Consider the following 26,011-nt stretch of genomic DNA (forward strand, 5'->3'; position numbering starts at 1 on the left):
AGTCACAGGAATAGCTCCCATATAAGAATGCTCTGTAGAGCCTGGCTAGTGTGGCTCAGTGGTTGTGTGTCGACCAATGAACTAGGAGGTCAGTGTTCAATCCCCAGTCAGGGCACATGCTGGGTTGTGGGCTCGATCCCCAGTGGGGAGCATGCAGGAGGCAGCTGACAAATGATTCTCTCTCATCATTGATGTTTCTATCTCTTTCCCTCTCCCTTCCTCTCTGAAATCAATAAAAATACATATTTTTAAAAAAATGCTCTGAAAAGTTTGGAGTTGGTGGGTCTTATCTCGTAGACAAGTAGAGACAATATCTAAGAGTGAAGTAGAGACAATATCTAAGCGTGAATTGGGGAGGAATTATAAATCTGAGAGGACTGGTGGGAAGGGTCAGTTGTAGGCTGGTCTCATTTATTTATCAAATGATGCCTAAAGCACTGCTTGTGAAATTTTTGGCGAACATCAGTGTGGAGTGGGCAGAGAGAATCGAATTGGGGGCATTATCAGAAACTGAAGCCATTACTTGGAGCTTGAATCAGAAGGAGGGAAGCTGAGTGAGTTGAGGGATGCAAATGGCCGGGCCAGGAAATTGAGACCGAGGGGTCTGTCTGTGTTGGAAGCTCCGGCTGAAACCCAGTGATCAGAGCATCAGCTGGAGGACTAAAGAGTCTCGGGTTCAGTTCTGGTCAAGGGCACGTACCTCAGTTGCAGGCTTGATCCCCGGTTGGGGCATGTGCAGGAGGCAACCAGTCCCTGTGTCTCTTCCACATCAATGTTTCTCTCTCTCTCTCTCCGCCTTCCTTCCACTCTCCCTGAAAGTTAATGGGGGGAAAAAATTATCCTCGGGTGAGGATTAGCAAAAAATAAATAAATAAAATAAAAAATAAGTTGAAATGTCCCCCGTTGATTGATGTATCAACGTCCCAGCCATGGGTGCATCAAAAGCCAGCTGCCAGAGCCAGGTGTAAGTGACCTGCCACACACACACACACACAGGGATTCAGTGGCTTAAGCTTTCCCATATTCACCATCATACATGTTAGTGCTTCTGAACTTACTGGAGTTGCAATCGTAATTTCAGTTACAATGGCAAATCCACTGGAAGCTGAGGTCCCCGTGACACGCACCCTGAATAGAGGGCTGGGGTGAAGCTGGGTACCGCCCGAGGCTGGCAGCTCTCTCTGTTCACAGTGAGGGTTTTAGTGTTTCATTTCTCATGTTATTTTGCTAGGGCTGCCGTCACAGTGCCCCAGTCTGGGTGGCTCACACAATGGACACGCATTTTCTCACAGTTCAGGAGGCTGGAATCCGGTGTCTGCAGGGTTGGTTTTTCCTGCAGCCTCTCTCCCGGATTTGTAGACGGCTGCCTGCCCCCTGGGTCCTCGCATGGTCTTTCCCCTGTGTGCATGGATCCTTAGTGTCCCTGTGTATGTCCAAATCTCCTCTTGTAAGGACACTGGTCAGATTAGATCAGGACACCCCCTAATGGCTCATTTGAACCCCCAATCACCTCTTTAAAGGCTCTGTGTCCAAATGCTGTCCCATCTGAGGCACTGGGGGCCAGGGATTCAACCTAGGAATTTGGGGGGCACACAATTGAACCATAACACTCAACAATGGGACAGTACCCCATTTGTTTAAAAGGAAAAAGGAGTAAAAACAAATACTATGTATTTGTCTTTCAACATTACTTCCTATCCATGCCATTGCCTTACTGTGTAACTCATCTTGATCTACAGAGGGGCCCCCAAAAAATCATATCCCTTAGACTGAAGACTGGGGACATGAGAGATGTCAGGATTGAGCTGCTGTATGTGAACTATAGGACTTGAATTCCTTTATTTATTTATTTATTTATCTTTTTAAAAATATTTTTATTGATTTCAGAGAGGAAGGGATGAGAGAGAATCATTGATCGGCTGCCTCCTGCACACCCCACACTGGGAGACTGAGCCCACAACCCAGGCCTGTGCCCTGACCAGGGATCAAACCGTGACCTTCTGGTTCTTAGGTCAATACTCAACCACTGAGCCACGCCGGCCAGGCTTGAATTCCTTTTATAAAATAGCATATTATTCTCAATGTATCACTTAACTGCTTGTGATGCAGAAGCCATCCAGTTTGTTACGGATGCCAGGTTCTAGGCAGATAAACGGAAGCCCAGATCCGGGGTGAGCTCTGGCATCTGCCTCCCACACCGTCCCGCCACACTGTGTTACGGGAGGACTGCCTGCTCTCCTGGGCAGCTTTCCTGCCCTCCTCGCCACTTCACAGAAGTTCAAAGCCATGCCCAGCCCCCTGCCTGCCTTCTGCAGGCTCCTGCCACTCACCCTAGGAAGCTGCTCAGTGGATCCTCAGACATAAATATTTTTATATTTTCAGATCTTCTGCTCAGATGAAAAAGAAAAGAAAGAGGCATTTTTCTTGCAAGGAAACTTGGCTTCTCAATTAAACTTAGAGCAAGGCTTTAGCTAATTAGCAGACACCCTTTGGAGTAGAAACCCCTCAAATCGAGTAGACCCTGCAGTTCCTTGGACCCGAGCAGACTTCCCACTGGGGCAGAGGGTCCCAGCAGGACCTGTGGAAACTGCAGGAAACACCCAGGACGTGTGGCTGGATTCTCCCTCCTGCCTCTGAGCTCTAATGAGATGCAGAGGTTCTCACCGCTGGTCATTACCCGAGGCTGAGCTTGGAAAGGTCACTCGCCAGTGGTCCCAGGGGCCACGGGGCAACATGAGCCACAGCACAGCCTGGGGAAGTGGCACTTGGCCTGAGTGTCGCGTTGAAAACCGGAATTAATTTCCACCCTCGTGGGACTTGGAAATCCCATTCCTGGTTTCAGCATGAAACATAAATGTGGGAGCAAGTTGTGGGGGAACATGGTGCCCCAACCTGAGTAAGGCATGTGTCTGTAGGGGACATTCTGGGATGGACAGTGTTAAAAAAAGAAAAGAAAAAGATGGGCATGAGAAGATTGCTCAGGAATGATGTATTTTATTTGACTGGAAAGGAGAGAAATGGGTACCTGCCACTCTTGATCCTCCGCGGCAATAACACTGCTCTGCTCCGGTGTGAGTTCCTGTGTGTCTCTGCCACGCACAGTGGGCCGCGCCCGTGCCCTTCGCCCTTAGACAGAGAACAGGGCGGCATTTCCAAGAATGAACGGGCAGCCTCTTCATGGTTTCCTCCCCACGTGGCAACGGGACAGGAAAATTCCGCCATTGGAATCTGAGTAAGCCCTCAGCACCACCCTGAGCAGGGAAGTCCAGAGAGAGAAAAGTTAAATTGGGGTACTTACAAAAACTCACAGTTTCTTAAGTTAGCTTTTGTCCTTAATAAAAACAATTATAGCTATTGTTTAAAAAATAAATATAAATAAGCAGAAGCAGGAAAATAAGAATCATGTCTAATCCAGCTTTCCCGAGACACATGTATTTGACACTGGAGTGTGTATACTTTCTGTATGTTCTCCTACACATACACACACGCACACACACACATGCACACATATGCACACACACATACACATACACACACACACGCACGTACACGGTTTACAAAAGTAGAATTATAACCTTCATGCTCTTTGTAGCTTGCTTTTCATACCTGACAGTATTTTCTTGTGACTAAATATTACTCCCCTCATCGTGTGTTGTCTGAGTGTGAATTCATTTTTAAAGCTTTGCTAAGGTTCGGTTGATGCACAGAATAACATAATAATGTGAAGGATGGGCTCAGTGTGGCTAACCGTTCCCATATGGTTGAACATTTACATTGTTTGCCATATTTTCCATGATTGTGAGAATTTTCCAGTCAGCTTTTCATTTAGCAAAATCATTGTGAAAATTCAAATTATCATGTTGGACTGAAATTCCGATTCGGAGACTAGACCCATTTTCAAGCTGTTTTAAAATAAGAGCATCCCCATAACTTGCCAAAATGCCCTAATTTGTACTTGGCCATGCGGTTATGAGTGTCTCTCTCCAACACGCCGGTCAGGACTGGGCTGATGTTCCCTGAGGGATTCTAGCTTTTCTAAGAAAACCACAGTGAGGTATTGGAGGAGTTCTTCCTAATCTGGGGACTTTACAAGGACTTTTCATTTGCTTGGTTTGAAGTCATCGCTCCCAAATTTGGCCGCATGAGGACCAGTGGAAAGAGTCCCCCACTTATTTTAGACGTAGGCACAGCCCCTGAGCCATGGTCTTCGAAACAAACAATCGTAGAAACGGTCAGATCAGTCCCCTCCCCATCCTATCCTGTGTGCATGTCTAGCTACGCGTGTGTGTGCTTATAAAAATCGTTGACATTGTCCATTCACACACGAAGTTCCTTATTAAACGTTCATTCTTCTGGTCCTTTTTTCCTGTGGGGATCACCGCTGTGGCGTTTCTTACCCGAGGAAACCGGGGCGTGGCTTGCATGAAGCCCTGAATGAAGCAGCCGTGGCTTTGTGTTGCCCAGCGCCCACACTCGGAGATGGATTTGTAGGTTTTATTCACTTAGCAAGTGGATATCACTGGTATTGGAGTGCCGCATGTTCTGGACATGACGGGCCGGGGGAGTAATATGATGAGGGGAGTAATATTTAGTCACAAGAAAATGCTGTCAGGTATGAAAAGCAAGCTACAAAGTGGCAGATGACAGTTTCAGACTCTGAGTGACATTCTTTGAAATGCTGTCTTCACACAAAAGGTGAATTTCTTCTTTGGAAGCCACATTGTTCGTCTCCAGGGGCAGGGCTTATCAGCTCTAACTCATGCTCTAGCGTCGGAGAGCTCGGCGCGGCTTATAAACCTGGGCTGTGCTGCAAGGCCCAGGCGGGCCAGAGACTCACCGCTGGGCCTCCAAGTGCAAGTCACAGGGGGCATGGCCTGCACTTCACCTTGGAGGAGCAAAGGGCTCCCGGGCCCTGCCAAAAAGAGGCTGCTCTGTGTGGTCTGCGGGGCCCACCAGCTATCAAGGCTGCGGGTCTCTAGCTCCCCCTGCCTGCCGGCCCGGGGCATGCACCCTGCCAGGCTCAGGCAGCTCCAAAGGGAGCAGCCCTCTGGGGCCTCGCCAGACATTTGCATCACAAACACCAAAGAGGCCCACCACCCAGGGCTTTGTCAGGGGTTGTGGGGCGGAAAATTCCTGAAGCTGGATCTCCCTCCACCCCACCCCTCTTTGCTTTGTCTCTGTGTCTGTGGGCCTCACTCCCGCGGTGGAAATGAGAGGGGGTCCCACCGCCCAGGGAGAGATTATCTTCTGCTTGGGAAAGGAATGCCAGACCTTGGGCTGAAATAAGAGGCTGCTGGCCACTGCAAAACAGCAGCCTTTCCGGAATCATCTGTTCTTCTTGTCCTGTCTCTTTAAAAACTGGGTATTGAGAGACACAGAGAGGAAGACCTCGGTTAGGAAAACAGACATCACAACAAAACAGTTCCTCTTCTGCTCCTGCTTAAGGCGAAGCTAACTTGAGGAGGTTGAGGAGTAAGAACACGGTGACTGGTGGCTGAGTTATCTCCGCAGGCTGGTCAGGGCAGCTCTCCCAGGCCAGGGATGGTCGCAGGAGGGAGAACACAGGTAAAAACCTCAGTGCCCAGGCCCCAGGCCAGAAGGCTCTTCTGAAAAATTGCTGTGCCTGCTTTATATGTTCCGCACATACACACACACATCATGTGGTTTATTTTGAAACAGTTCTATTAAAAGATAAACGGGGACATACTGAAAATCCTAAGCATTTATTTGAGTAAAAATCAATTCCAATTGCTCAGTGCCAAACTGGAGGTGGTGAGGAACTCTGCCCACAGGAACCTGGGGGAAAGGCTATTAGAGAGAAGAGGCGGGGCAAGACAAAGGGAATTATTTGATTGGCTACAGTTAAAGCCTAGTTGGCTGTGATTGGTTGAAAACAATCACAATTAGATTTTGGTTTGCTTGCATAGGCCTTCAAGGCATTGGAGCGACCACCCTCTGCCAGCCTCCTCCCTTAGTTTAAGTCACACACTGAAGTTGCAAGGTCAGGGTCCACCTGTTGTCCCTTCATACAAAGACAGGAGGCAAGATAATGCCTCGCACCCAGCTGTCCTGCCTTTTCCTAACCTCTCTCAGTCTGGAACTGTTTCTCACTTGTTCCGTTCACTCATGACTTGGGCACTTTTTAAGACTATAGATCAGCCATTTTGTAGAATATCCTCCAATTTTGGATTTGTTAAAGGGTAATTCATTAAAGTTAATTTTCAGGGAAAGATAAAAGCACGTTTTATATAAAAAATGAACACATGTTAAAAGAATTCGTTTTACTCATGTGAAGCAAGAGAGCCAGGCAAAATGTTTTAACCATTTCAAAGGCAAAGTTAAAGGGGCTCAAATTTATTTGGAGCACCGGAATGTTGAAATGAATTGCAAATGGAGACAAAACTGGTTTTTCACCAGCAGGAAGGAAGTCAATTAAATTACTAACAGACAGGACAAAAAATACATATGCATCAGTTAGACAATAAGGCAGGAGGAACCTGATAACTCAGAGAGTATGCTATATAAACACTGCATAATTTCCCCCTGAAACACATTTTTCCCTACAGTCTTATCCAACGTTTAGACCCATATATCTGCCTGTGGCTGGGATATCACAGATGCGTGAGTGTGTTTTGTTTTTAATTGCATCGTATTGACGGCACAGGGTGCCTCTCTGTCTGTTACTAGTGTTTACTTTGCCCACTTAAGGTAGCACTTTCCAGGTGTCTGCCAGGTAATGTCGCCACCCCTTTGTCGTTAATAATTTTGGAGTAATTTACACCATGGAAAATGGTACAAATGAGGCTTGTATGTTTCTCCCCGAGAGACTTGGTTCTTCAACAGTACAGGCACACCGCCCTATGAATCAGTGTGGACTTATCTGTTCCTATTGTATTCAGTGGGCTACCGTCTGCCATTTATTATTTATTCTGATGCTCTGTTTGTCCCAGATCTGGCTGTGGAACCTTCTAAGCTGTCTCTGTGCCCTGACCTGCCTCCCATTATTCTGTGAGCATTTCTTTACTTTCCGGCTCAGTGAGATGTTCCAGACTTAGCTAAATCTTTCCTTGTCCCAGCCCTGGCAGGAGCCATTTCTCCAAGGAGGCCAGTTCCTTTCAGTGGGAGGTACTGTTCAGCCCTTCCAAGAGGGCCCACCTGTGCGCAAGCCTGCCCCCCTGTGGTCACCTACTCCTTTTACCCAGACCCATAGCTTTTTGAAGGAGGAAGAAGGAAGCCAATACACTGTTGTTGTTTTTTTGTTTGTTTGTTTGTTTTTAAGAAGGGCAGGTAAAGGAGGAGAGGAGGAAGAGGAAGATCTCTTTATATATTTTTTAAACCCCCGTTTTACCAAAGACTAGATCTGATCTTCTCATGGTCAATTAGGTTTCTGAAGTGGTTATATTTTATGTGGTTGCAAATGTGAAATTTAACTTCTAAAGAGCCAAATTATTCATCAACCATTTATTGAGAGCCAACTCTGCGTGTGCCTGACGTTATAGTGGTGAGTCACAGTGCAGACAGAGCCCTGCCCTCAAGGGGCTCCAGGAAAGACAGATATCCTAGGTCATGCAGCTGGCGTGTCCTCAGCACATGCAGACATGGGTGGGCTCAGTCTGCCAGGCAGGGATGTCAGCGGTCAGGGAGGCTTCCCGCGCCTCAGAATCAGGACAGTTGAGCGTAGGACTTAGCTAGTTGGACAAGGAGGGGTGGGTGTTGAATACAGAGGGGAGAACATACTTAATGCCAGAGAGACTTGGCAGACTCGGGCAATGCAAGTGGTTTGACAAGGTGAGAATCACTTGCTTCCTTATCTTCTTGACCCCAGTGTTTCAAGAAGCATAATCATCCTTTCTTGCAGACAAGATGTGTCCATTGCACACCTTTCTTGCAGGCTACCATCCCGGAGTCCCATCTATTGTCCAAGACTATTGCCATGTCTCAGGATGTCATCCTTCAGAATTTTATTTCTCTCAAGAAAAGAGAAAGTAAAATCAGTGAGCCTTTTACCCAAGAAAGATAATCAACTCCATTTTCATTGTTGAGGATACTCTTAAGAACAACTCTAGTACTTTTAGAGATCACCCTTTTCACTGAAAATGTACCTTATTCTTATTATCTCTAGGGATCCCCCCTCCCCTGAATACATACCGGTTCTGAGTCAAATGGAGTGGTCTTGTTGCCCTTACTCATAAGTAAATGTAATACGTTGGTTACAGTAGTTTAACCCTTATGATTGTTTCTTATCATTAGAGAATACCAATCAGTATATTACTTTGAATGATATGTTACCTCATGGCAGTTAAGTCTTTTTATATCTAATCTTGAGCTTTCTTCAAGATATGTAATTTGTGTAAAAAATTATTGCTTTCAAACATGCTCCTCACATGATTGTTCTTAAATTTTGCAGACGATACCAGAAGTTGCAGAAGATCATGAAGCCTTGGTAAGAATTTATGATTGCTTGATTCAGCTTATATAACATGCTCCTTCCTGCACCGTTAGTCTTTGTCCTCAGATAACTGTGCATGTAGATATTTTGAGTGATTTTATTTTGCTGTTTGATATTCTTGTAAACAGTTCTTTAAAAATTTATTTCCTCTTTCTTTCTGCTTTGTGGCGCAAAGGGAACTTTATGTCTGTAGCCACAGAATGAGTACATCGGGATTGCTACCCTTCTCCTGGGGCAAGGCTGGGCATAATTTTATGTATTGCCTTAAACAGAAAGTTTCTTTTTTGTGGCCGATGTGATGTTCAAAGTCAAAAGTCTTTGATTCTCTTCAGTGACTCAGTAAAAACAAACACCCCACTCGCAGAATAAAACCACTGGCAGATAAATGTCAGGACATCGTTTGGGCTTCAGAGCCCCACATTCCTCACCATTACCAAGTTGTATGGAGTTGTTAGAGAAAAACTCAGTTCGAATCCCAGTCCTACCACACCAGAAGTATGGGGTGAAAGCTGTTGACTTTGAGTCTGAGAAAGGGCTGGGTCACCTGCCTGTACTGCACTGCGTGCTGCTGTGTCCGGACCCGCAGAGCCTCTGTCTTTCCTCCTCGCCGCCTTTCTTACCCACAAGAGTCCGGACAGGGCCTAGCAACCGCTCTGCAGTGGGCTGGACACATGTCCGTTCTGCCGAGTTGTTAAGCAGATGATTTCAGTTTGAGAAGGAAGACTGATTTTTTTAATCCCCGAAGAAAAAGTCCGGTCACCTTTAGGGTGGGTAGTGCTCTGGAATCCTCTCCCCTCCCCGCTCCCCAGCACAGAGAAAGCTTAGGGGCAGGAACTCGTCAGGCATTACCTTGCAATCAAGTATGGAAAGCCATCTTGAGTTTCTAGGATAAAGCTCCTTAAGTCTCACTTTGTTATATGTTCTTAATATCGGAGAAGCACTTCATGGTGACGACAGTAGGAGCCATCTTTTATGAGAGCTTACTCTGTCCCAGGCTCAGTCACCTGCTTACACTCATTGCTCTAATTCACACACACACCCACCACACACCGTTAGTAAAATTAGCACCATTTCCTTAGTGCAAAACGAAAACCTGGCGGTAGGACTGGGATTCGAACTGAGTTTTTCTCTTAACAACTCCCTACAACTTGGTAATGGCGAGGAATGTGGGGCTCTGAAGCCCAAACGATGTCCTGACATTTATCTGCCAGTGGTTTTATTCTGCGGGTGTGGAGACGGTGGAAGTGGGACTACGTGTGAACCATGACTTCTGCTGATCACTCATAGACCAAGTCGGTGCTCAGGGCCCTGGCTCCTGAGATGGCAGAGGAGTTAATCCGACAGTCATGAGGCTGTTATCATCCTGATGGCAAAACCAGACAAGACAATACAGGAAATAGAAGTTGTAGATCATCAAATGAGCCGAGGTGCAACCCATTAACAATTACGGTCAAGCAGTATATAGGAAGGATAATAGTTTGCAGCGAATCAGGTTTTATCCCGGGAATAGTTCATTGTTTGAAAGTCAGTCCCTGGGTATAATTCAGCATTTAGTAAAATAAAGGAGAATAAAATAATCTTAATAGATACAGAAAATAGATGATAGGTACAGAAACAGTTTTATTAATCCAACATTCATTCATAAAAATTCTCAGCAGTCTAGAAATGGAGATAATTTCCTCAGCCTGATAAAGGCAGTGAACAAAATGCATTATTCTTAGTGTGAGGAGACTGAATTTCCTCCTCCGAAAGATTGGAAATCAGGCAAATGTGTTTTGCACTTCTATTCAGCCTTGTAGTGGAGTGTTTAGTGTAGCAATAAGTCAAGAAATAAGTAAAAGACATAATGGTCAGAAAGGAAGAAGTGAACTCTATTTATAGAAGATACGTTTATGTAAAAATTCCAAAGAAATCTGTAAAGACATTGCTAGATCTCATAATTGAATTTAGCAAGATTTTTGGATACAACATTGGAATATACAAGTGAGGTATTTTTATACATTAACAGCAAACAACTGGAAAATGAAATTTTAAAGCTTTCTTTACAAAGTATCAAAAATCATAAAATTTTTAGGAATTAAATTTAACAAGAGACATGTACTGTCTGTTCGCTGAAAAATAAATATATTACCGAAAGAAATTAAAGAAGACCTAAATAAGTGGAGAATGTACCATTTTGTGGTTTGGAATACACAGCATTATGAAGAGAGCAATTCTCCCTAAATTAATCTGTAAGTTCAATGAAGTACAATTTAAAAAAAAAGAAATTATAAACCAATCTTAAAACTTAAAGAAGTGCATAGACCTTCGAATAGCCAAAACAGTCTTAAAAAACAACAACAAAGACCAACAAAGTTGTTGGATTTCAACTGATTTCAAGACTTACTACTCTAAAGTTAGTTATTAAGACAGTATGATATTGTTGTAAGAGGACAGACAGGCCAATGGAATAAAGAGTCTGGAATGGATCCACAGTTAAATTTTAACAACGGAGCCAAAAGATTGTTGGCGGACATAAATCATGCTATGATTCTGAAGGTCTAGCGGTATAGAAATCCATACATTTCAATGTATATAAATTTTATCACAAACAAAAGAAACTACAGTGAAGTCCTCACTAACATCATCGATAGGTTCTTGGAACTGTGGCAAAATGTCACAGAAGGAAACCAGTGTTACCACAGACTAATTGATATCAACAAGATTTAAGTTTCTATAGCATCTCATCAATGCGATAACAAAATGGCATTGAACTAAGTGACGTTATTCAAGAACGTGCCTGACATGGAAAACTCAAAGGGCAGGCCGGACAGTGTTCAGTATCATTGGCCGTTAAGGATACGTGGAGTGTGATTTATTGATCACTTTAAAACTGGCCTCTGTTTTCACCTCTCCTCCACTTATCTTGGCCACGGCCCCCAGTGGAAACATTTGGAAGCGCTATTCTTGTATAAACCTAGCAGCATAAATTTAAATGCTACGAGATTGGCTGACATCTGTTGGAATGAAGACAGTCTCTACTGAGCTGATGAGAAACATTTATTCGAATGTTTCCAGCACACATGGTGTGTTGGCCGTGACCGTGACTCTCCGCCAGCATAGAGAGTTTGCAGTCGGTGTAATTTGTGGCAGTCAGCGCTACACAAATTTTAGGTTAGCACTTGATACAAAACAAATAAACCACCCAAACAAGAATGCTCCCTCCTGTGCCAGGCCCTTGCTCTGTATTTGCACCTCTTGGGCCTGGATCTTCTCCACCGGCACTGACGTCAGAGCTCAGCCCGTGGCTCCTGCCTCGGCCTCTTTGGAGCCGAGTTGCTCCTCCAGAAGTGGACGTAAGCCCCGTGTCTGGTGTGGTGAGAGCTCTGTGGCTGCCTCATTTGAAATGAAGTGATTGCGTCCACTGATTTGGAACGTTAAAACATTTTGCATGGCCGCCCTTTCCTTGCAACTGAGGGTGTGAAGTTGAATTTTGAAAAAGTTCTCCTTCTTAGAAACCTAGTATGCCATCCAGCAAGCCATCAGAATGAATTATATGTTACCTGTGCACTATACATGTAGTATATAATCTGTGTATTATATACTTAATAACATAATATGCAACACAATATATATATAGACCTAGTAGCTAATAACATTTGTATATCATAGCATGTCTAAAACATCTCTATATAATGTGTAATTACATATTAAAATATGTATATAAATGTATGTATACATGTTATTAGGTAATCTTTATGTAACGTGTAAATATCATTCTATAACGTTTCTATAAAATGTTATTAGATGGCCCACGAGAGTAGTCCTTCCTTGGGCGCTGTGGTGTGTGATGTGAAGATCTTCCCTCACTTACCAGTGGTTCGCACTAAGGAGAATGAGCACAGGAAGTGTCCGCTGTATCAGAAATGGTGCTCCCCTCCGTAACCACGTGGAGACCGGAAGCCAGGCCCCAGGTCAACTTGGAGATTTGGAAACCAAACTATACTCTTTCCCGTTCTCGCCATCTTCTTCCAAAGTCCTTCCAGGAGGGGTCTGTAGGCAGAGCTCCAGAGCATTGGAGGTGAGGGGTCATCTCCAGATGTGACAACAGCCACGTGGATTGTGGGTTCCTTGAGCAAGGAACAGAGTCATTTCACCTCCACATCACTAGAGAGCGTTAATATCCTGCGTCCTTTGCTTCTAAAGCAGATGGCGAAGACTAATAGTGTCTCTGACCCCAGCCTCAACCAGCTGCCGGGACTGGAAGGAAGAGCTTGTTCCCAAAAGTGTGTGTATTCCTGGCCACGGCCTGTCCGCTGCTTGTTCTGTTAGCAATGACCTTGAGGCCGTCTGGGCATGGTGTGGAGGCCACAGACCTGTCCTCCAGTCCTGGACCTGGGAAACTTGGCTCGTGGAGGTCTCTGAGCATGCCTGATGTAGGCAAATGGCAACTATTAGTAATTTGGTTGCTGGTTTTCCTCATTGTTAAGTTAAAAAAAAATGTAGCTAATATTACTACTAATACTATGCTAAAATAATAAATCAGCTAATAGTGTTATGATGAATATTATAATTCTATAATAACGTATCCACAGTAATACTAATGCCAGCACAATCTTTTAATCTTACTAATTGCTTTATTGCCTGGCTCTCTTATTTTCCTTTTCTTTTTTATTTCCCCAGTAGATGTTTGTGTTATCTTGACTCATTGCCAATAGAAAGAGGCGTTCTGGAATTTTTGTTTAACCTTTCTTGCTGCTCTTCTCTTCCCTTTCCTTCTGTCTTTCTTCGTCTTTGTTCTCTCCTAAGGAGGTGTGTTTTCTGGTCTGGAAGTTCTTTTCTGGGGCTGATCCTCTGATGCCACCTAGGGGCACCTGTAGGCTGGGCATGCCCGGCTGTGACTCAGGAAAGGGCCTTTAAAAAGTATTTGCTGCTTTTCTATCTGGCCTGCGTGGTTTGGCTTTTCTTGCACGTTTATTTTTCTGGCTCCAAAGACAGATCGTCATTGACACGTTGAAGGCAAACACTTGAAAATCACGGGCTTCGTTTACCTTTCAAAGCATCGCTTTTGCATAATGGTCAGAGCCAGCAGTCAGATGCCGCTTCCTCCATGCCGAACCCTGCCTGAAGGTGGTTTCTCTCCCCAGCAGTCATCCAGTTAGGCATCACCACCATCCGCACAGCCGTCCCTTTGTGATAAGTGAGGAAACTGAGGCAGAGATGCATCAGTGACTTCCCGCCTCGAGCTGGAGGGGACCCTCTGCCCTCTGACTGGGGAGCCACCCGCTTACCCGTTTCCGTCCATTGCGTCTCATCCACTCTGACCTCGGGCAGCTTTGGTCAGGGCCTTCCTCAGAGCCGCTTCTTCTCTCCTTGGTTTCTTCTCAGCATCACAGCCCCTGAGAGATGCAGGATCCCCAGGGTCCTTGCTGAGGCTGCGCTGAGAGCACAAGGCGGAAGGGAAATGGCGAAGCTGTTTTAAAAGAAACACGGGCCTGCTTTCTGATCAATTAGTTGACATCTTGTAGTGTAGCAATTGTGGGAAACAGGAGCCTATAGATGGAAAATCGGAACAAGCAACTCTGTTTTTAAAAACCAAGCAAATGGTCAGTGTAGTTGTAGGCAGTGTAGAAGTCCTGAGGCGCGTGGCCCAATGAACTTGGAGGGTCTCAGGTTTATCATGATGAACGCTTACAGTGGAGGTGAGTTTCTGGAAGATGCAGGGTGTCTGTGAAAGTGTTGTTTTGAAGGCACCAGAAATCAGATTGTCTGATGGGGGACACAGCTGCCTTGCCCTGCGCTTGCTGCATCTCTGTCTGAAATCCTAGTGCTCACCTTAGACCCTTCCCATAGCCCTCCCATCACAGCAACCTGCTGCCAGCCAGCAGCCCTCCCCACATTGTGCGGAGAGAAAATGCCGGCCAGCGTCGCACAGACATGAATGTCCTTACCTACATACAGGCTTGTCTCTATGAGCTCGTGTCTGTGTGTGCACTTGCCCAGACACACACACACGCACACACATAGGCACACACACAGATACATGGAGGCCACGCATATACTGTGCCAGGTGCTGATGCTCTGAAGAGAATCATTTCTCACCTTCCCTGTTGGACACGCACGGACAATACCAGAGGCGCATGGCCTTTCTCAGTCCCCCTAACTCGTTGGCTGAGAAGCTTTCCTTTAAGCCCTCATGTGCCGAATGCTTCCCGGCCGCACTGCTGAGGCTGCCCGCAGCCCTGTGGTTAGATGGGGGTCGCTGTCCAGTTCCCTGCTGAGCGGACAGGCTCCGGGAGGGGAGTGCCTTCCGGGCAGCAGGCGCAGCTCCCCAGGGTGGAGTCACCGTGAGCCCCGGTCAGTCCCCCTGCGGCCCGGCTCCCTGGGGAACCTGGGAGGCCCACCTGCATCCATCCCTGGACACAGGCTTGCACCGCCTGGACTGTGGCCCAGCCGCTGACCCCAGTGACCTCTTACAGCTCTGCTGTGTCCCGTTCCCTAAGGCTTCCTCACTCCCATGTCTCTCCTCGCACTCGGCTCCGGGCCCGTGACCATTGTGCCTCCCCGTGTTTTCCAGCTTTGGAGACATGCTGTCCTTCACGCTGACGGCCTTCGTGGAGCTGATGGACCATGGGATCGTGTCCTGGGATACGTTCTCGGTGGCGTTCATCAAGAAGGTAAGGCACACTGTGCTTCCTTGGGCCTGAATCCCTTCCTCCCTCCCTCCCTCCCTCCCTGGTCTCTGTGACTTTGATCATCTTGAATGGTACTGGTCGGCTGTATTGTAGAAAGCCCTCCAATCTGGGTTTCTTTGATCCTTCCCTCATGGTCCAGGGAAGGCTGTGCCTTTGTGGCAAGAATACCAGAGCAGTAACGTGCCCTCCTCCGTGCATCCCGGGGGTACCTGCTGTCCGTATGCCTTCATCGGCAGTGCTGACCTTGACTGGTGGCTGAGGTGGTATCTGCTGAGCCCCCCTGTGACGTTATTCCTTGTCCTTTTGAAGCTAACCCACAGCCCGAGGGAGACGCTGCCTGGAAATGAAGGCCGTCCGGAGCCCCTCGTCTGTTGATAGGGTTGGGATCGGAGGCCGCTGCACGATGTTGCTTTTTTATTTCAGACGAGAGCGGTTGGGAGCCCAGGGTACTCTTGACAGACCCCCGAGTCCTCTTTCCTTCCACACGGGCACAGAGCCAAAGACGACGAGCGATGGGAACAACTTAGAAAATAACCCCAAAGGGCGAGGCCCCCTTTTTGCCTGTACTTGTCACAATTGCGAACAGAAGAGCGGCCGTCCCTGAGAAAGCCAAGGACATTCTGGCGTGGGCTGAGGGGCTTTCCTGGCGGGGGGTGGGGGGGTGGGGGTCAGGGAGTGATGATGGAAGCAGAGAACAGACTCCGAATTCTGTCTCTGGTCAAAGTCTGGAGAAGCAGGTTCCATCTGAAGATCCTGAGCTTTGTGGGAGTTTGACACTTAAACGTTTAACTCGTTCTGAATTGGCGGCGGCCCTCTTCCCTCCAGCCCCACCGCCCCCTGGCCTCCGCTGTGACCGCAGTGCTGCTCCGAGGGGGTTCCTGGGAGCTGTCTGTGCGCACACCGCGTTCTTTCTTTCGATCCCAGCAGGAGTCGCTCCAGAGAAGGACAGAGTCCTGTTATTTCTGGGCAGGAGGCAGGGGGCGAGGACACCGTGGCCTTGCCCCCCCCCCCCCCCGCCCCGCCCACCCGGATCTCACACTTGCCCTTGCTTTCCAGGGGGTAAAGAATGGCTTCTAAGGACTTCCTCCCGCTTGCTGAGCCCTCCCTGGCCCCCCTGGGTGGGGTGCAGGGATCCCTCCGGCTCTCCCCTCCCCTGGGATGCTGGGATTGCCCTGTGCCAGCACTGGTCCCATTCCTGTGAATGGGGGGCCTTTGCCTGGTTCTCCCTGTGACTCCTAGGAAGGCGGACCATGGCTTTCTCCCCGACTTTGTCCTCAGAGCCAGGCACAGACCTTCATGCGTTTCTGTGAAATGAATGAATGACATTTGCTTCAGAGCATTGTCTTTCTTTTCTAAGTATATTTTTATTGACTTTAGAGAAAGAGGAAGGGAGAGGGAGAGAGAGAAATATCGATGTGAGAGAGAAACATTGATCAGTTGCCTTCGGTAAGTGCCCCAGCCTGGGATCAAACCCACAACCCAGGCCTGTGCCCCGCCTGGGAATCCAACGGCAACCTTTCGTGCACAGGACGCCCGGCCCGCTGAGCCACACCGCCGCTCAGGAGCATCGTTTAGAGCCCCGAACATGACGGAGAGGGCGCACAGCGGTACAGTGTTTAACGTGTGCCAAGCACAACGTCAGTGATGCGTGGACAGAGCGGTCTTTCTTTAACACGTTAAGCGCCAAGCCTGTTTGTCTTCCTTTCCGTTTAGCCCGCGAGAGCCGGTTTCACCGACATGCTGGCGGCCCCAGTGGCCGACGAGGTCCGGACGGGATGTACAGTGTCCGTCACGGGTGACGGACATGGCGCTGAACGTGTTAAATGATGTGAGACATGGTTAGAGAGAAGGACAATAATTTTAATTTGCTAACTGCTTAACGCATTAAGCGCCATGTCCGTCACCGGTGACTGAAATGGAAAGGAAGATAAAACAGACTTGGCGCTTAACGTGTTAAGAAAATGGTTTGTTTCCGTTTGCTGACATTAAATGAAAAGCCATCTTCAATCTAATGATGACTCTTTAATAAGAAGTAAAGTATTTTTCAGAAGGCAACACGTTTAACAAGTCCACGTGCTCATTCCCAATCATTCTCCTAACCTTGCCTTGCTCCTTGGATCTCAACCCTAAGTTGAATTTGAAAAATGGTCATCAGAAAATGACTTTATAATTGATGGTTTTTGTGAGGTTAACTTCTTTTATTCATTAGCTGGATCAACTTCAGCGCCCTGACAACCCAGAGTTGTGTGCAGACAACTGTCTTTTAAATGGAGCTTTATCTCGACAAGAATCTGGTGACAAAAGACACTTATCTCTGCGACACAGACTTGGCTCCCAATTAATGCCAAATTCATGCCACTGGGAGAAGTGTTGTGGCCCCTGCCAGCCCCGTCTCCTGCTCACTGCTTCATCTGTTGGTTGTGGGCTTAGATTCTAGTTACAAACTTTGTTTGCAATAAGTAACATCATTTCATAAACACTATGAAACTTGGAATTTTTTTATGCCGGTATGTAATGTTGCTTTTTAAAAGATATTCTTAAAGTTGATTTTAGAGATAGAGGAAGGGAGAGAGAGAGAATCAATGTGAAAGTGAGCGTCGTCCTGCACACCCCCTTCCCATAACAACCCGGGCATGTGCCCCTGACTGGGACTCGAACTGGCAACCTTTCGGTGCCTGCGACGGTGCCCCACCCTCTGAGCACACTGGCCAGGCCATGTTGTTGCTTTTAAAGACCTGGCTACTTAGGGAGAGGACAGGAAGGCATGGAGAAAAAAAGAAATGGAAATAAAAACATCCCAAGCCCCCAGACCTTTTCTGAGCTGCGAGTCGGTTCTCTCCTCGCCAAGGACAACAGCAGGGCCTTTTCTTGGCAGGAGAGCCGCACACGGAGCTCTGGACCCCGGCTCTGCAGGAGGCCGGTCCCCGCACCGAGCTGCCAGCGCCGGACACCATCCAGCGTGTGGCTGATGCCCAGTCATTTTTGCCTCTTAAAAACGTGCGAGGTTTACAGGCCTCTGCCTGGTGCTTCCAGCGCTGGGAAGGAGCCCAGACGCCCTCGGTGCGCTTCAGACGTGGGGACAGAGGAGAACTGAGACCTCATCCAGAGCCACTCGGAGAGGGTTTACGTGATTCTCATCATTTGGGTCCTTGATTCATGCACTGTGATGGCCCTTAGCTTCCTGACGTCACCCAGAGGTTCCTCCGTTGTGTTGGGGTAACCTTTCCAGCTGAGTGGAAGCGTGTGGAAGCAGAGTGTGTAATTACTGCTGACCCCTGACCTCTGCTTCCTCTCGCTGCAGACCTACTTTCTGGAAGCTGTGCTTTGACTGGGTTAGACTTTGTCGCCGAAGTGGGCCAGAAGTACAGTGATGGAGCTTCAGAAACAGTCAAGGCAAAGAGCCTGGCTGGTGTGGCTATATATGATTGAGCATCGACCTATGAACCGGAGGTCAGGGTTCAATTCCCAGTCAGGGCACATGCCCGGGGTTGCAGGCTCGATCCCCACTAGGGGGCGTGCAGGAGGCAGCCAGTCAGTGACTCTCATCATTGATGTTTCTATCTTTCCCTCTCCCTTCTTTCTGAAATCAATATATATATATATATATATATATATATATATATATACATATATTTATATTGATTTCATATATATATATTGATTTCATATATATATTGATTTCATATATATGTATGTGTGTGTGTGTGTGTATATATATATATATATATATATATATATACACACACACACACACACAAATTTAAAGGCTAAGTCTCTGCTAGACTATAAGGTCCTTGAAATTAAAAATCACATGGGTTTTAATCCTCTCTCTTTTCAGATCTCAGGCAGCGCAAGCCTGTTTGGTGGCACACAGTGAATGCCTGTGACTCCAATGAATGGAGAGAGAGAGGGGAGGGAGCCGGACAGGAGGCTCTCAGGTGGAAAATTCTCCGAGGAGCCGTAGAGAGATGGAGAGGAGAAAGGGGGAGTGGAGGGAGGAGAGAAGGAGTGCCGAGGACAGGAGAAGTATGGTTGGTGAGCGGCTTTGGGAGTTCTTCCATTTCCCAGCAGGCACCCGAGAAGGTGCTGGGGTAGCGAGAAAGGGGGGGGATGGGGGACGGGGGAGCGGCAGCCTTTCTCTCCTGCTTAGAAGGTCTGAGAGAAGGGTTAAACCTGAGCACAGTAAGGGTAAGGGAGGGGGGGCTTTTCCTCAGAGGAGGGCGGCCTGAGAAGGAAAGGCAGTCTTGGCAGCTAGCGGCGGGCCAGTGGAGCAGACTGAGGAGGAAGGCGCGGGCCTCCAGGGCCAGTAAACACGTGGAGAAGTTTATTGGCCGTGAAATGGGCGAAAGTAGTCGACGAGGGCCAGCGGAGTTCTTTTGAGCATCTTAAATGTCTCGTATTCTTTCCTGCACTTTATATTATAAAATAATGGCGTTTGGAATTTAAAGTCGTAATGTTACTGTACTTGGCGTCATTTATTTCACACCCTCTGAGATCCAGGCGTACGTGGGGGGAGGGGGGGTGTCATTACTGGTACCCCTGCTTTCACCAGGGAGTCGCTGGGCTGGACACAGCGGGACGGGCACAGCGCAGTGCCAGGACGCCTGGCCTTCTGCCTCGTGCGGGGCTGGATGCGGAGCAGTGGTCGGTGGGGCGGCGTGGAGGGAGACGTGAGTGTCGACGGGGGGAAGCAGCAAGCTCCCTCTGTCCTAGGACACATTGTGCAGCTTTTAGGAGAGCAGTCGTTATGCTGCTATGATAACAGCCCTCGGTGTGAGTTGTCACCAGACAGTAATAACTTTTGACGAGGCCTCTGAAATAAAACCTTCATGCGACCCATTATTCTAACCCTTACTTCGTGTCTCCCTGATGGTGTGATTTACGTTGGAGGCCTGAGCGATTAATTCCTTAGGGAATGCATCTCAGAGCTTAAGCTGTGATTTTAACTTTTCACACTGCTAGTTTAAAGGTCTTCCTGTTTGCTGACTTTTGGAGAGAAGAGGAGAGTTTTATTTTAACCATATAAATGAGAGCGTGGGGGAAGCATGCTCCGTGGAGGGAGCGCAGGCCAGTAGCCGGTAACTGAGAAGTTGCCAGTTGAATTGTGTCGACAAGTGTGATTTGTGCGAGTCCCTGAAGAACGTAACAGGATCATAACCATAAAGGCATGGATCCGTGGGTAATGGAGTGGCCTGGGAATGGAGAGAAATGGCTGTTTGTTTATGTGGAAATTATGTCTCACAGAAACACAGGCGCCCTCACACTGCAGAGTTGGTCTTCCGTATCAGTGGGTTTCACATTCGGGGGTTCAGCCAACCGCAGATAGAAAATATTCGGGGGGAAGACATTCCAGAAAGTTGTGAAAAGCGAAACAGGCATCAAGCCTGTGCTGAATGCACTCCGATGGAGGGACGTATAGGCATAGCCTGCTGTGGCCCGTATGCAAACATACGTTACATGCAAATACTGCTCCATTTTATATAGAGGACCTAAGCGGCCAGGGGTTTTATCCGAGGGGGTCCCAGAACCAACACCCCTTGGATACATAGGGACGGTTGTATGTGTTGAAACCGTTTGCTCCAAAAGCTGAAACTCAGATAAATCCTGGAAAACTAGACAGAATCATTCTTTGAAGCTGTCCCCCAGAAAAAGCTGCTTACACTGGAATTGCAGGAATGGGGTGTCCATAGCGCTTTGTGGTAATGCCATGAAGCACCCTTGCTGGCCCCATGCGCCCCTTGCCGTCCCGCTGTCCTCGCGGCTACGTTTTACCCCCAGTGTCCGGCGTTTCCTATCCGAGCTCGCGATTTCCCTGACTCGCTCCCTCCTGTCCTTGTCTGCCCTGCTGACCGCGAGCAGTCAACCGTGTCCCGCTTGGGTTTTCAGATCGCGAGTTTCGTGAACAAGTCCGGCATGGACACCTCCATTCTGCAGCGGTCCTTGGCCATCTTGGAGTCCATGGTGCTCAACAGCCACGACCTCTACCAGAAGGTGGCGCAGGAGATCACCATCGGCCAGCTCATCCCCCACCTGCAAGGGTAAGCGGGCCGAGGCCCCCAGGGGCAGGGAGATGCTCAGCATGTAATGCCCGGGAAACGTGTCTACCGCTCGGCCCCGTGGCTCTGCAGTGGCAGGTGCTTGCCCCTTGGTGAACGCCGTGCCCATTCTTGGCACCGTTCTGGCCGCAGTGCCTGGCCCTCAGCAGGCACCCGGTTTTGATCAGTGTTAGAAGATGGCCACAGTTTTACTTTAAAAAAACAACAACATATTTTTATTGATTTCAGAGAGGAAGGGAGAGGGAGAGAGAGAAGAAGGAACATCAATGATGAGAGAGAATAGGTTGTGGCCTCGGGGAAAATTAGCACATGCTCTAAAATGAAGCTTTTGCGTGCAACCTCTCTAGGGATAGGGGCTTTCCCAGTCCCCTGCGTGTGCAGTGTCTTTTCTTCACAAGCTGTCTCTTTTTTCTGAACCTCGAGGGCACATTTGGGCATCCACAGTTCACTTCCTCACAGTGGAGAGTTCCTTGTTCGCCACGCGCTGTGCTGAGGGTCGTATGCACGTTCCCTCACTTTATTCCGAAAGCAACCTCTGGAAATCAGTGTCGCTGCCCTACCCAGTGCTGCAGATGCGGAAACCATGTCTCAGGGACCCGCCAGGAACTCGTCCAGCGCCACACAGCCAGGCGGGGTGCCCTGGGCCTGACCTTCATCCTGCCCAAGGCCGTGTTCCCAGGGCCCCCTCCCAAAATTGTCTGTACGAGTAGCTGAGAGCTGCTCTGGTTTCTGCCTGAGCTCTCCTTACTTATTTACTGTTTCCCAGGTGGCTTCCATTAGATCCTCACTCCATTTGCAATTTCTGATTTCATTCCAGTGCAAAGCCAATGTGTAAACATAAAACCTGATCTTCTTGTCGTTAGAAAGTTTCTTTTTGGAAGTAGATGTTTAGAATATGTAATATCATTGCCATGGAGACAAAGCCATTTCCTTTATAATAAGCCTAGGACTTGGGGACATCCAAGTCTCCTCCCAGATGTACTTCATGCATCAAACCGAACACATACACACACACACATACACACACACACACACACACACAGACAAACACTCATACACACACACAGACACACACAAACATGCACAGACACGCAGACACACAGACACACACAGACATATACACACACAGACACACACACATACACAGACACACACACACAGACATACACAGAGACACACACACGCATAGGTTTTATACACTGAGTTCACTTTTTTTAAAATATATTTTTATTGATTTCACAGAGGAAGAGAGAGATAGAAACATCAATGATGAGAGAGAATCATTGATTGGCTGCCTCCTGCAGGCCCCACACGGGATCAAGCCCACAACCTGTGCCCTGACCGGGAATCGAACCAAGACCTCCTGGTTCATAGGTCGCTGCTCAACCACTGAGCCACGCCGGCCGGGCTGCGTTCACGCTTTCATCCCAGCAGAGGAGGAGGGGAGGGCCGGCTGGCCACCCGGCTTTCTGGGTGGTCTCCCCGCAGTGTGTGTCTGATGGGCTGTGGTAATTGCGCCCTCACCACTGTGTTGCCAGCCTCGTGGAGATCGAAGTACGTTCCCAGTGCCGCTGTGTTTCTGGGGCCTGCCTTTCTCTCTCCCCTCCCTGCGGGGAGGTGACCATAAACTTGATCATGCTCTGACGCAGGCATAGCTCCTTGACTTTCTGTGTTGTCTGCGTCTCACAGGACAGACCAGGAGATCCAGACCTACACCATCGCCGTGATCAACGCCCTTTTCCTGAAGGCGCCCGACGAGAGGAGGCAGGTACGTGGCATTTCTTTGTCTGAGCACCGTGCCCGGGAATGGCAGCTGTTGGTGCCGAGAGAGAGCCTCCCCCGCCCATCCCGGGCACTCCCTGGGCCTCCTGCTGCTCTGCGGCCTGGCTGGCCAGCCTGGGACCATTCCCAAACCCAGGGGGCCCAAGAGGGCATGGCAGCCCTGTCTGAGGGAGAAGGCTAGGAATGTCCCCGTGGCAGAGCAATTCACCAAACAAAGGCAGTGTAGACACCCCCAAACACACCCATGGCAGCCCTGCGGCTGCGGTGGGAGCAGGGGAGGAAGCCCTGTGACCTTGTCATGTCACTGACAGCTCATCGGGGCAAGGAGGGCATTGTGCCCACTTTTCTGATGAGGAAACTGAGACCCTAAGAGGTGTCAGCTCTGCCCCGGGGCCCGTGGGGTGGACGGGAGACAGAACACACAGGTTGTGCCACGGGTTGAACTACCGCTCACGTGTCCGAGGGGCTCTTTGCTGGTGGTATTTCTGCTGTCCGTGCGTGGACGTGGCTGGGAGGGTGGGCGGTTCCTTCCCCTCCTCCGTGAGTGTGCCGTGGGACACCTACCCTCCGAGACCCTCCTTCTTCTGTTGACCCTGGGTCTTCCTTCAACTGAGGAAAGCATCGTTCAAGAGGGGTGTGAAGGGAGTAGAGTTTTTGTCTTGAGATCTAGCTCACACCTCACAATGCAGTCATGTTTTTCACATCAATGTAAGATACCGGATTGCCTCCGGCACAAGTCGCGGAGGAGATGTGAGATCTTTCCCTGAGGAAGTGCGCTGGGAACTCTAGGACGGCTACCAACACGCTGGCTCAGACGAATTTAGAAAGCCAGCATGCTACCAGCCACGGGGTCACGAACTGTATTTTTTAATTGCACGTTTTCACTGTCCGGCTTGTGAAGCCGTGACTAAAGATGAAGTTTCTGGTTCGTTTTCCATGTGGGATTGTGCTCCTCCCGGGGCTGCTTGGCCCAGTGCGGGGGTGGCTTCAGAGGTGCGGGTGCATTTGGTTTGCGGTTGGCCGACGTGGGAAGAGGACTTAGCGTTAGATTTGACTTCCATGCCCGCCAGGCCTTCGGAGCCCCTCGCAGTGTTTCCATGCGGTTCTCGCCGCGCAGTGGGTCTCGGGGCCTAACCAGGCCGCGCCCTCTCACAGAGTCTCTGACCCTCCCTCCTCTCTCCCGCCTGCTCTCCCTCCCGCGGCGGCCCTGGCGCTGCTAGGCTGGTGTGGCCAGCAGTGTGGACATCCTTGATTGTCCTCTGACTGTAAGTCCCCAGCGCCTCTCGACACCAAGCGAGCCCCGAGCTTTCCTTCGGCCCTGCCCACCCCGCCTGAGCCCCGGCCTCACCCCCACCCCACGTCCTGCCTCCTCCCTGCTTCCTGCAAGTTCTTTTTTAACCTGGAATTCGTGGCTGTGCTTTTGAATCCTGGTTGAGATTCTTCTCTACTCGGCAAGAGTAGCAACACTAAAAACTCAATCCCCCCAAAACCCCCACACCCCAGTGCCTTCCTGAATGCGAGCAGTATTTCCATTTTTGAATGTTGGCAACAAGATTGTGTCCAACTGTTAACTTGCCCGAGTGCCCACGTGTCAGTATTAAGAAAGGGCACCGGGACTCCTTCCGTCCCATAAAGTCACCGCAGGCCCGTGTGCCAGCCGGGCAGCCGGGGCCCCCAGCGCGACCCGCAGAGCGCGGGCTGGCAGTGCCCAGTGTGGGCTCCGCGTCCGAGCATCTGCCCAGGTGTCCGGCCTTGGCTGGGACCCCGGCCACTCATTCCCTCGCACAGACCACTTCCGAGTGCCGGGGTGCGGACCGATCGCTCCCTGATTTTGCACAGGCTGAGAGGAAGGTGAGACTTGGATCTTTAAAGTGATGCTTCTCTACCGTTGAAGCTCATGGCGAGGCCCATGTCGCTGAGTCACGTGTCGAGGGGACAGAAGCAGAGAGCCTTTCCCCGGGGACCGTGCTTTCGCTCGGAGAGCTCAGTGTGCATTCGGCACCCGCCTTTTCCTGGGAGGAAGAAATGCCTTTAAAAAGAGAAAAGATTGCAGGCACCAGGGTAACTTTCTGTGCTTGTGGACATGGCCTTGTTTGCCAAACAGAACATTCAAAAAGTCACCTGAACCCCCCTGCCTCTGTGCGTCCCTTCTCCCCAAGAAATACTGCTGACGCCCCGTTGGAGGCTCCCCGGGGCAGTCATTTCGGAGCGTGCGGAGCGGACCTTTCTAACCTCAGCTCTCTTGGGGTGCCTTCCGCCCACAGGAGATGGCCAACATCCTGGCACAGAAGCAGCTGCGCTCCATCATCCTCACGGTGAGTGCCGGAGCCGTGTGCTGGGCCGGGGAGGGTGGCCGGTGCGTGGGGTACCTCCTCCCGTGGCTTTAGTCGTGGCTGGTTCTGGGACTCGCTTCTGTGGGGAAACAGGAGGAACCAGAACGCAGGCAACACGGTGCTTATGGAAGTGGAGTGAGCAAGGCTTCCCACAGGAATGGCCTCTCTGGGCGGAGGGAGGGTCTCTGTGTGAAGGGGGGGCAGAGCGGGCCCTGGACATCCCTGGCCACTTGGCCCTGTAAGCAAGGCGGGTGTCCCTGAGACGAGAGGACGGTGCGGAGAGCGGAGGACGCTACCACAGAGCGTCCCTGCACGCAGGGGGGAATAGACGGTGCACATGCCTGTAAGCATGTTTGCCAGCGTCGCCCGACTCCTGCCGCTGACAGGTGATCCCGCTTCTGAATGGGGGAAAATTCCAGAAGCAACACACAGGCAGAGTACCTACCAGACCTGCGGTTAATTCACTGTGAGAGCTCTAGGGAGACCCCACTGCCACCCCAGGGCGGTGAGTGAACTCCTGGGCATTGCTTCACTCGCCTGGTAACAACTGAAAGTAAAATGCTTTAGAGAGAAGAACATTCTGGCAGGAAGGGCCAGGATCTCTCAGGGGGCAGGTTTATTACACTCACCATGGCGTTAGCTTTCCTAAAACTTAGATTTAAGAAAATCGGAGCTTCTGCCGAAACCGGTTTGGCTCAGTGGATAGAGCGTCGGCCT

General features: G+C 49.3%; 1 protein-coding gene across 2 annotated transcripts in view; it reads left to right on the forward strand.

Moving 5' to 3' along the window:
* The window catches only part of ELMO1 (engulfment and cell motility 1), a 401,111-nt gene that overhangs the window by 139,730 nt on the left and 235,370 nt on the right, over nt 1-26,011 (forward strand). Inside the window, exons 7-12 of one of the 2 annotated variants that reach the window (XM_008147245.3) lie at nt 8,408-8,443; nt 15,006-15,105; nt 21,010-21,161; nt 22,869-22,947; nt 24,182-24,226; nt 25,226-25,276. In XM_008147245.3, coding sequence (XP_008145467.1) covers nt 8,408-8,443; nt 15,006-15,105; nt 21,010-21,161; nt 22,869-22,947; nt 24,182-24,226; nt 25,226-25,276 — 463 coding nt within the window. The remainder of the gene's footprint in view (nt 1-8,407; nt 8,444-15,005; nt 15,106-21,009; nt 21,162-22,868; nt 22,948-24,181; nt 24,227-25,225; nt 25,277-26,011) is intronic. The other variant, XM_008147253.3, reaches the window with a different exon arrangement.

Source organism: Eptesicus fuscus, chromosome 14, assembly GCF_027574615.1.
Source record: "Eptesicus fuscus isolate TK198812 chromosome 14, DD_ASM_mEF_20220401, whole genome shotgun sequence".
In the NCBI taxonomy this organism is placed as follows: Eukaryota; Metazoa; Chordata; class Mammalia; order Chiroptera; family Vespertilionidae; genus Eptesicus; species Eptesicus fuscus.